This window comes from Microtus pennsylvanicus, chromosome 6 (genome assembly GCF_037038515.1).
Source record: "Microtus pennsylvanicus isolate mMicPen1 chromosome 6, mMicPen1.hap1, whole genome shotgun sequence".
Lineage (NCBI taxonomy): Eukaryota > Metazoa > Chordata > Mammalia > Rodentia > Cricetidae > Microtus > Microtus pennsylvanicus.
Genome location: NC_134584.1, coordinates 27,395,017 through 27,407,461, shown reverse-complemented (window position 1 = coordinate 27,407,461; position 12,445 = coordinate 27,395,017). Strand labels below are relative to the sequence as shown.

General features: G+C 38.2%; 1 protein-coding gene across 1 annotated transcript in view; it reads right to left on the bottom strand.

Moving 5' to 3' along the window:
* Positions 1–11,323, bottom strand: part of Spef2 (sperm flagellar 2) — a 150,109-nt gene extending 138,786 nt beyond the window's left edge. The window contains exon 1 of the mRNA XM_075975903.1: positions 11,148–11,323. Coding sequence (XP_075832018.1) covers positions 11,148–11,205 — 58 coding nt within the window. The 5' untranslated portion in view covers positions 11,206–11,323. The remainder of the gene's footprint in view (positions 1–11,147) is intronic.
* Positions 11,324–12,445: the final 1,122 nt, after the last annotated feature.

The window sequence follows — 12,445 nt, the reverse complement described above, 5'->3', positions numbered from 1 at the left end:
AAAAATACATTAAATAGTAAGAGCAACAAAGAAGATGATATAAAATGAAAAAACAGGAAAGAATGCATGCAAACAATGAGGCAAAGAAAGGGAAAGGAAATAAAGCATGAACATTATGGATATGCAGATTAAAAGGGAACAATCTCTTATCAATGTTGAATAAACATTAATACACATTAACAGGACATAACAAGACAAAAAGCAAGGGAGGAGCATAAGCAAAGGCTAATTCAGGGAAAGTCATAGTCCGGGGAGGTGTTGCTCTTTTTAGTTCAGTTTTTTTTTCTTCCCATTCAATATGACTAAATAGTATGACTTCATAGTAATCACCTCCATGGATTAACTCTACTACCAGTAGGTATTCCCAGCGTGAAAAGTGGCAAGTTTACTCAAGGACTATGAATAGTAAATAGTTTAAGAAATGTGCAAGGGGCACTGCTCGTCTTTAACACAGGTTATTTATCATCTGGGATCGAGGTTATTAAGCAGAAACTCAGCCCCATGTGCAACCATGCAAGCCATAGGTCTGGTGCTCAACAGTGAAGCTGACATGTGACCAAAATCTTTAATGTCATCCTCCATGATAGGTCCGTCATGCTCCAGCAGCAGGTGAAATGGCCTGTGTGCTTCTCTATCAGTCTGGCCCAGTACTAGCTGGAGAACACACTTAAAAACATTCACAGTACAAAGTGGAAGCTAAGGCTATACAAGAAGGGGCTTGGTCTGTGTACACAACACTTTACCTTACCTAATTAAAAGCCATAGTTTTTTTTTTATGTGTAAAATAGGAAGACTGGACCACAGTCCATAAAGAATGATGTGAGAATTAAATGAGACATTGCACATAAAGTTCCTGGAGTCATGACTGAGCCACAGTGTGTTCAGAGGAGATTTTATTGTCATGATTATACTCTTCTAGAAAGACAGTGGGTCATGTTAGCTATACAGTCTACATACTCAGTAATAGTTCTTCAATGGTGATGTTGCATGAATGTTTCTCCAAAGGGTGTTTCACTGTCCAGAAAGCAAACATATAAAATTGCCCTGAAACCAGACATGAGCTCCCCCTTAGGGCCAGGTAGAATATAACATCTTCATATTTCTATTTATCTATTTATCTATTTATCTATTTATCTATCTATCTATCTATCTATCTATCTATCTATCTATTTATTTATTTATTTAAGATTTCTGCCTCCTCCCCACCACCGCCTCCCATTTCCCTCCCCCTTCCCCAGTCAACTCCCCCTCCCTCATCAGCCCGAAGAGCAGTCAGGGTTCCCTGCCCTGCGGGAAGTCCAAGGACCTCCCACCACGAGCAAGGAACTCAGGACCACGAGGGGTACACCAACATCTTCATATTTCTGATCAAATATCCAGACTCAGTTGATTTGTACTGAAAAATATTGAATGGTTTGTATTCAATGAAATAAAAACACTAAACAGCCCCCATAACATGCTTTGTTAGATATTTCAACCAAATAAATGACAAATTTCAGAAAATTCTGGCTTAGAGATTGTAGATAAAAGACCACAGTCCATGTCACTCTATGCTCAGTGGCATTTGCTCCCTGTGACAGGAGGAAAGATCCTATCTACATCTCAAGTGCATGTTTGAAAATCAAGCAAATTTATTTTCCTTTGAAAGAGATAAAGGCCACTGCTGGCAGCTGGAAAATGGCCTGTTTCGAAGAAGCCTCTGCATTCCTCGGAGCTGGCCAGCACTCACAGAAAGACCTTGGCCTTCTTGTGGTGAGCATAACCAATTTCACAGCATACTAACTGCAGATAAGTTTGGTTTGTGGTCCCGGTGGATCAAACAACAAACCTATTGAAATTATGTCTGCACAGAGACAAAACCAAGAAGCTGTCTGGTGTGGGATTCCTCTCTGTATGCCGTGAATACCAATGGTTAATAAAGAAACTGTCTTGGGCCTGTGCAAGGAATAGAGGTAGGCAGGGAAAACTAAGCTGAATGGTGGGAGAAAGGAGGCAGAGGCAGAGAGAAGCCATGTAGCCCCACCGGAGACAGATGCTAGGAACTTTACCCAGTAAGCCACAGCCACATGGCTATATACCAATTACTAGAAATGGGTTAAATTAAGATATAAGTCTTAGCCAATAAGAAGCTAGAGCTAATGGGCCAAGCAGTGTTTTAATAATAATAGTTTCTGTGTGATTATTTCAGGTCTGAGCTGCCTGGCAGCCAGGAAACAAGCCCCTCCTCACAACAGCTGTCCAGAACACTAATAGGACCAAAGATTCCCTAATATGGCCAGCATTTATTCATGATGACTGCTTTCTCATTGACCATTACTGTGCTCTGCTTTCTTCTCCCTGTTGCTAGGTATGACATTAAGAAATAAAATCAGAGAATTTGCTAGTTTTTGAGAGGATTGGACTCAGGGGAAAGCACCGTTTCCAAGAATCTTCCTCAACAACACTCACTGGGAGCCCAAGTCCTTCCTAACACCCTCAAAAAGAGGCTGCATACATTCTTACCTTGAAGCCACTCAAACATGCTTCAGCCAGCTGCAGCTGTGACCTGTGGCTTTTGCCTGGAGTACCTTGACCATTTTCCCTTCAGATGATAAAGATAGCTGACCTTTACAGTTTCCTCCTCTGAAGGAAGGTTTTATCAGAATCTCAAGATTTATATTGGAAATAAAATCTTAATTCATAGAATTTCAATCAATAAAATATTTGGTATCATTATTATCATGAATCCCTGGTCTTAAAACATTAGTTCTGGTTTACCCAATGCTGGCTGGTTTTACACTTGCTGTATTGATTTCTAGTGAGAGGATTCTGTCTTGTAATAAAGAAAAATGCTGCTTAGGAACTAGATAATACAGATATAATATTTTCTACCAGAAGCAATATGGTCTTTAATGACTGTGACACTGAAAAGAGGAAGGTATCTAGAGACAGTCCATTTAAAAGTCTAGCTGGACAACCATAAACCAAGCTCTAATCCTGTATCATTTAATTTGTGTTAATACAATACCTCAGAGAAGAACTAAACAATTTCTTGACATTGTTCAGTTTATATTATTGTAGCAGAACAACACAAAATATTTACTCATTTAAAATCTTTTCTCACATTTCTAAAAATGACAAAGTTCTGTACCAGGGTATAAGAACCTGGCAAAGGCCTTCTGACTGCGTCCCAACATGCTACAGGGTGCAAGCGCAGGTGAGTATGTTAGATGCGCACAGAGAGACCGAAGTTATTCCTTCATCAGAATCCCACCCCAACAATAGTTAGCCCTGTAATAACATAGCAGACTAACTCAATGAAGGCAGCACCCGCATGACCTAAACATCTATTAAACTTATAACTGTGAACAGCATCAAGAAAGAAATTAAATTTTCACATAAGTTTTAATGGGGACTGTCAAAATGTGACAAGGTTTGAGATTCCTTTTTAGATGTAAAATCATATTATTTATAATATGGTAAATCACAATATATCATAAAATATGTATTCAGTAGGTCTATTTATATAGCTCCATTTTAAAAAGTAAAATCAGATTTAAAACAAACCTACAAAAATATCTCAATAATGTATAACCATCTGAGCATGGTGGTGAAGCCCAGTAATCCTAACTCTTAGGGCTAAGACAGATGGATTACTATTTATTTTAGGACACCTAAGGCAGTGATGGGCAAATCTGTCTCAAAAAACAAACCAAATGAACAACAGAGTAGGCCCATAAATTCAAGCCAATTCTCAAGAACTACTATTTAACATAGAAAGACTAAATTGGACATTTGTAAAAACCTAACTATTAAAAAAATAAAAACAAGGAGCCTTGTATATTTGACAAAACACAAAATTGAACTATTTAATTAAAATGCCATGTGAACAATATTCTTTGTGTTTACTAATTGACAATACAACAATGATACTCTCATAACAGAAGAATTTACAATGATTAAAAGTTCAGGAGCTTTTGGTTATAGAAGGAAACTAGAGAATCTTTTTAAGCAGTGTGTCTTTCGTAAATATTTGGGGTGAGAAGTATGAAGCAAATATAATCTAATCTCTTTTTTATCAATATATTGATAAAATGTGTCCCTCAAAAACATAATAAAAAAAACAAGCAATGGCTTGATTTAAGGACTGTCTGATAACAGATAATTCTGATTGATGACAAGCAATTTGATCTATAAATGTGTTTTTCTTTGATTATGTCAGGAAACAAAGTTATGAATCATGTCAATTTTCCGATAATACTTAATCTGATGGCCTTTTCTTCATAAGAAATTGTCATCTCATATTATAAAATCTACCATGCTTAGTATCAGAGAAATCCAAAGAACTTGCTTGAGCTTCCTCACTCACAAAGCTGAGGTTTCAAAGGCTCAAGTTGCGTTCTCAAGACACAGTTCAATGTAAAGTAATGATTTACTTTTGTTTCTCTCATATATGCCATGAAATATGTTTTCTGACAGAAACCATGCTGGGAAATATTCTAAAGTGAGAAATTAGAAAAAATTGAAATACAGGTTACTGAGTATCTAGCAGATGTCAGACGGGTTGTTACTGGCTATTAATGATTACCTGCTATCTTCTCAAATACACATTAGTTATGACTTCCCTGGGACATAAAATAGGACCTAGAGATAGTTATTCCTATTTGCAATATCAAGACATAGAAATACTGATTTTCTGGATGCAACTTTCTCTTTAGTGTGCCATGATAGTATCCATAATAATGTTTATGACCATAGAAGATATTAAAATACACATGATAAGTTTACTTAGATTTTTCAATTTATCCATGGTCAGAGCCTAAGAGACATGCACTGTTAGGTATGATTCTCTTTATGATTAATCTGATCTATACAATAATTTGAAGCCATATATCTTCTTTAGGGTTGCTATTGCTATGATGAAACACCATGACCAAAAGCAAGTTGAGGAGGAAAGAGCTTATTTGGTTTCACATCCATTGTCCATCACTAAAGGAAGTCAAGAAGGCAGGAAAGGAACGCAAACAAGAATGGAACCTGGAGGCAGAAGCTGTAGAGGCCACAGAGGGCGCTTGCTTCCCATGGCTTGCACAGCCTGCTTTCTTTTCCTCTTCTTTTTAAAAATTAATCTATTTATTTTACACCGATGCCCCCTCCTCATCCCTCTCTCACATCCCTCCCTCCCTCCCTCCCTTCCACCCCCAATCCTCTTCCCTTACCTCCATACAGGAAAGGGCCTATCTCCCATGAGTATCAATAAAACATGGCATATCAAGTTACAGTAAGATTAAGCACCTTCCCATGTATCAAGGCTGGGCAATGCAACCCAGTATGAGAAGTGAGGTGTGAAAAGTCACTAAAAGAGTCTGAGACATCCCCTGTTTCCACTAACAGGGGTCCCACAACAGGACCAAGCTACACAACTATAACATGTATGCAGAGTGCCCAGGTCCCATGCAGGCTCCCTGGTTGTTGGTTCAGTATTTAGGAGCCCCAGATTAGTTGAATGTGTGAGCCTTCCTTGGTATCCTTGACACCTCTGGCTCCTACACTCCTTTCTACTCCTCCTCTGCAGGCTTCCTGAACCCCGCCTAATATTTGGCTGTTGGTCTCTACACACAGCTGCTTCCATCACTTTTCTGGATCGCAGTTTTCTGATGGCAACAGGGCCAGGACCAAACGGACCACAGGAGATGACCGGTTCAAGCTACTTTTCCACTATTGCTGGGAGTCTAAACTGGCCTCTCCCTGCAGACTCACTGGACTCAGGCTTCCTCCAACGCCAAAATGCCTACCCCCATAATTCCCCTCAGTACTCTTTTGCTCTGTGCCCACCCAACCTGAAAGTTCATATTTTCATGCCCACCTGCTCTCAGGCCACTCACAAAATTTCTTCTATTTCCCCTTCTCGGGGACCTGGATGTCCCTTAATGACCATTCTTTGTTACCTAATCGCTCTGGTCTGTGGATTGTAGCATAGTTATCCTTTATTTTACAGCTAATACCTACTTACGAGTGAGAACATACCGTGTTTGTCTTTATTGGTCTGGGTTAACTCTCAGGATGATTTTTTTCTTGTTCATCTATTTGCCTTCATATTCCCTTGTGCCCTCGTTCTTTACAGTAGAGCAATAGTGCAGCGTGTAAATGCACCACATTTTCTTTACCCATTGTTCAATAGAGTCACGTTCAGGTTGTTTCTATCATAAATGAAGTGGCTGTGAGCATAGCTGAGCAAATATCCTTGTGGTATGATTCAGCATCATTTCGGTATATTCCCAAGAGTGGTCTAGAGGAGTCTTGTGGTAATTGAGGAACCACTGCACTGACTTCCAAAATCAGCCTGCTTTCTTATAGAACCCAGATCAGTAGTTCAGGTGTGGCCCTACCCATAATGGGCTGGGCCCTCCCACATCAATCATTAAATAGGAAAATACCCAACAGGTTTGCTTACAGACAGATCTTACGGAGACATTTTCTCAACTGAGGCTTCCTCCTCTCCAATGACTCTATCTTGTGCAAAGTTGACACAAAAATAGCCAACACAGCGTATGTCATTTATGCAGAATTTCTGTTGTAGAATTCTGATACTCATTTGCTCTTAAGGAAAGAGAGGCAACCTTTATTCTGTAGAATAACTGAGGGTAGTGTTGGCGAGATGGCTCAGGGGTAAAGTACTTGCTGCAAAACCATGAGAATGTAAATTTACAACTCCAGCACCCATGGAGAAAGTTTGGGATGTTGGTGTGTGTCTGATACTTTGGCACTTGATGTACAGATAGCTTGTACCCTGGAACACACTTGCCAGTCAGTTTATCTGAAACAAACTCAGGTTCAATGAGAAATTACATCTTTTAAAAAGTGGGATGAAGAGCATAGTAGAGACCTGACATATACCTCCTCCACTGATAGGTGCACACATACATACATACAAATGCACCACACAATAGTAAGAAAGTAAATAATAACCTCATAGAGAACTTACGGCAGACTTTTCAGTGATATTAATTCTATGCCACTCATTGTTAATTATAAAATCAATTCTTGCCGTGAATGGCAACTAACACAGAGACCTACAACTATAGAGAGCGAGAGACTTTGAGCCTTCCGTGGTAAACGAGATTTCTTTATCAAGTTCCTCCCCTTAAGACTCAGAGGTCAATGCTGAAAAGTAGGTGGAAAAACTGTAAGAGCCAGAGGTGATGGAAGACTTCAAGGCACTAGAATTTACTACACATAACAGTACTGAGGCACTTGTGAATTTAAAACTGTGACAGCGTTTACGAGAACTGCACAGGATCAAGCCAGACAAAAGCCCAGGATAGGGAAAGAGAAGTGGACACAAATTTGACCCTTAACCAAGGTGCTTTTTTGTGACTGAGAGCTGGGACAGAGGAAAATAGTTGTCTTCAATTGAGTGACACTGGTTATTACCAATAACAATCCAGGGCAAGTCTCATACTCACTGATAGCTGGACAGCTATAAGGATTCCATGGTGTGTGTGTGTGTGTGTGTGTGTGCAATGTGCATACTTTGTTTTATTTTTGTTATAAGAAACAGCATGAAGTAGGACAGGAGAAGGATATGGAAGGAGTTAGGAATGGAAAGAGTATAATCAGAGTTTACATGAAAAAATAAAAATATTAAAAATTAATTGAAGGACATGCCAATAAATTTATCTATCATTATAATATATAGTACTATATATTATAGTATATATAGTAATTCTTGAATTACATTTATCATTTTGGATAATATATTGTATTGTAGTTTAAGAAATCCTATTAAGTTATACAAATATTCATTATTTTCAATGAAAATGATTCAATTTAATATATCATAATGAAGATTGTTAGGTTTTATTGGCTAGATTGGAGTCTTCCCGCCTTAGGATTAATCAACTCTCCAGGGACTCCCAAGAACATACACCGCCACCTGCCCAAGTGGAATATAACTAATCTCAATTTAGATTATTGGGATGTCCTTTCTCTGCCATGAATAAGCAAGGATGTTCAGAACCTAGCTGTCAAGATAACCTAGAAATCAATTCTCCTTGACTGTCTCTTAAGCAATTACATGGCATCCTCATCTTGGTTTTGGCTTTTGTTTTGTTTGCTTGTTTGTTTGATTTTTGTTACGTTTGGTTTTTGTTTTGTTTTGATTTTTGATGAGCAAGCAATAAATGGACTGAACCACTCCTAATCAGACACTAATAATTCCACCTTTGCTCTCTAGCCATCTGGAAATTGAACCTTATAACTTGCCAGAAAAGCTAAGGGTTAGAATTCAATACTTTAAAAGAGAAAAATCCAAATTGAATGAATGCCCTTAAAAGTGAGTTTAAATGAATGCTTAGAAGACCAATAGATATTAATAAATATTCCTAAGTGTAAAACATAGTGCCTAAGAACAAAAGTCATATCTAGGTTAATAACTTAGCTCGACAATTATTAACTGTGTATCCTTGACCAATTCCCAAATATTCTCATTATCATCTTTACTTGGAGACATTGCTTTTATGCTTTTTTAACATAAAATAAAAATTGTATAAAATGTCTTAGCATAGTCTACCTTATAAATAATCAGTAGCCTGTAACTATGTTCTTAATGTTTCCACTACATTTTTTATTTGAGAAAATAACCTTTCAATGAGTTCATAAAATACTTTATTATGAAAGCATACATATTTCAACTAAAGTTTTTTCTCTTATTTTTAAGAAGTTTGACTTCCAATTTTGAACTTCTCATTTCAATACTATATTGAACATTCCTTTTAAATTCTAAAAGCAACACTAGCTCAATCCAAATAGTGGAAATGCGTGAAGGCAATGAGGAATGCTTCCTCAGAGTAACCTGTATTGACATTCTGGATTATATCTTTACATACTTCCATTATGTTAAAATAAATCACAATATGAAAAATTATGGGCATGTTAACAATATAGTTAATACAGCACAGTACATGTGTTTCTTTTCCCCAATGCCTGTGTATATATGGGTATACATGTTTTATAGTTGATAAAACTATAATTATACCAGCTACAATAAGCTATAATATTTTAACTCAAATAAATACACAAAATCTGTGATATTGAAACATGTATCCCATTTATTATTCAATAGTTTCACAGTAATTCATAGTATAAGAGAATGTGGTGTATGCAATTATTACTCTATTTATGGCTGTTCAGATTATTTCTCTTTCAGAATCAACACAACAATATATATCCTTGTTCAAATATCCTATGTTGATGCTTTTTAAGACGACTGAAGATGACAAGTGAGATTTTTATTCACTATGCCCGCCCCAAGTACTATTCAGTGTTTTATGTGTATTATGCCATTTAACCTTGATGCACTGAGGAAGAATCATTACACATACTCTTCTTAGTACAATGAACTTCAGGCTACTGGTTCATAATGGTGAAGAAGATATTTAGAGCCAGACAGTCCGCACTCTGATCCCTTGCTCTTACACAGCCTTTACCCAGGAATGACCAAATTACCTTCTTCAACTTACACTGTTTGTTTACACCATATGTTTAAAAGTATTCAAAATCTTCCACCACACTCCACAGAACTCTTCTGTAAGAGTCTGTTGTCTTAGGTCCACCAGAATCCTCTCTGGATAACAAACACAACTGAATATATTCCCTTTACTCTGGATGTATAATTTGGCTACACCAGTCTGTCTCCTCAGACATCTTGCAGCAATTGGGATTCAGCAATGGCTGCATTGCTAGTGTTTAAAATGAAATTAGCATGGGGTGTCTCTGCTAACAATTTCCAGATTTATTCTTGAGGAAAAAAGATGCTGGGAATTTTCCACTCACAGCTTGTGGCATTATAATTTTTATTTAAAATGTCTCCAAGCTTTTAATCTTCACAGAATGAAGTCATACTTCCTTCCAAAACCAAATTTCTCAAACTCATTAATATTATAACAGCATCTAGTGTTTGCATGTTTATGATTAATTTTATTTACATTTTCCAAAAGAGTTTTATTATACAAGGCTCCTAAGGACTTAGGAAATGGTATAGATTTTATTATCAAATAAGTTAATTAACTTAAGCTAAGAACTTAAATTAATTAAGTTAGGTTGTGCAACTGGTATCTCAGAATAGTGCAACTTCATGTGTGATATTGCATTTTCGGGCGATATGGTGAGAGAGAAAGAAGAATTGCTAAATGCTAAATACTGTCCTGACTTTAGCATCATATTTGAGCAGAGAAACTCTCAGAGGTACAAAGAGACAGAACACTGAGAAAGAATTTATTATTGCTCATAACAGGATGGAGGCAGCTTAGCAAAGAATAAGTCTAAAATTATGCCTCAAGAAATGCAACTTGGGCTGCTGTGTGTTGAAGATCCTTAGGCTGTCAGTGAATATGTCCCACCTGCACAAACACTACTGCCCTAGCAGGGATGACCCAGGGCTGAACTGGCAAAGCTCCCCACCTCGGTAGCAACTGACAGGGAGGCAAGGGTTCCTCTGGGAAGACAGATTGAAATTATTTGTCCTGAAAATGTCTTGCCTTGAAGAAAATCCATAGCACTTGAAAATGAGTGTCTCCCCCTCCCCCGGAGAAGAGAAAGAGCATACTGACCTGCTAGACTTGGGAGTGTTGGTTCTCACCAAATCTGAAGTGTTTGGGATTTCCTGGGCCATAAAACTTTAAGACTTTCGGGCACATCTTTGTGCCTTCAATAAAATTAACTAACGTTAACTTAGAAAAGTAGAAAAGGAATCACCTCAACAAACAGCTACCGTTTGTAAACTGAGACGAAAGTTCCTAAAACCGGCGAATGTTAATATATTCAACATCGACCCGTTTACTGTTTACTAGAGAGAGTTAACTGGGAAGCAAAATCTGGGTCAGACTGCTACAGGAACAAGGTTTCCTCCCCATAGGAGCAGACCAGTGCCTCGAACTGAAGCATCCCTGACTGCTTAGAAATACAGAGTAGGTCAGAAAATCTGAGGGCTGAGACAGCATGAAGGGAAATGCCAGAGGCAGGATGCAATGAGAAGGCCCCAGGTGTCTAGGTAGGACTGAGGAGTGCTGGCCTGCACTGTGGGGCACTGCTAGCCACTTAGGGGACACTTTCTATCAGCGCACCCCCCATATTCCCCTCGTCGCTTGCCCTAGGCTGTGGTCACTCACTCACGGTCCTGGACACCTTCAACTCCTGGTTGAGCCACTGGCACAGGATCTCCGACATAGTTCTCTGGCGCCTTTGACCGCTAGTAGGTGCTAGGAATTTGCCAGGAATGTGGTCAGTAGGACTGCATCTTCCCGTTTCCCAGGGAAACCAGTTGCTAAGGAAGCGCTTCCCGGCTAGAGTTAGGTAACCCAGGCAGAGAGGAGGAGACACAGGAGCCCTGTCAAAGACATCCGAAATCGTTGTCTGCCCCCTACTGGCTTGTAAGACCTGAGCTTATGCTGGTGAACAAGATTCCAAGAGTCTGAACAGGAATTATAATATTAAAAAGGGGGTTTCTTTACAAAAATAATCATCAGTTAAATTAAAAACCTTTATCTCTCTTCTGTATTTTCGAAGGGTAGACTATACAGAGTTACTTGAGATCATAAGCTGTTTTGATAAACGATAACGTATACTAAACTGCAATTTGCTTTATAAAATCACTATTTTTGAAATTATTCATCGTAATATTTTTTATAATTTTAATGTTGTATTATCAATAAAGTCCAAGCTTCCCAATCGATATGTGTGAGCCTTTCTGTTGGTTTGTGATCTCACAAGTTCTTTGCCCAGAAATAATGGCTTATGGTCTTTGAGCCTCGCCATTCTTCCCTGTAGATACAGGTGCAATGCTTTGCAAGTCGTGAGAACGGAAGGAAAATTCACCTACTCTGGTGCTTGATTCCAGGTAGAAGCTCAGCACACGTTTCAGACTTGCTTCTTTTTCTAAGGCTATGTGAGGTTTTGCATTTCATCAGTGTACAGAATTTGAGTAGATCAGAGTAACTTGTATTTCAGAAGATTTATATTATTTATTATAGAACTGTTTTGAATTTAGCCATGAGCTACATCTACATCTTCTGCCTCACAGACTCCTGTGGCTTTAAAAATCTCAGTTGGTCTTGTACATGTCTTGCACCCATTTCTTCTCTTTCTCTTCACTTTCATTCACTGTTTTCCTCTCCTCTGTTTGTCTTACAATAAACTCACTCAATTGTCCGTCACTGATGCAAAAATCTGTTTGCTTTCATGGCCACAGAAATGACTAGGCTAAGGATTCTTTTTATTCTGTCGTGTATGACAGGTATAATTCCTAAAGCTTTGCTATATCTCTTCATTTAGAAATTTCCATAAACTCTACTAGACTGCTGTTTATTACTGCCTGGACACTGTGACTCCTTCACAGGGAGAAGAGTGTAGGATTGATCTGAGTAGACAATAACAGAAAGCACTGAATGTACTGAAAAAATATGAGTGT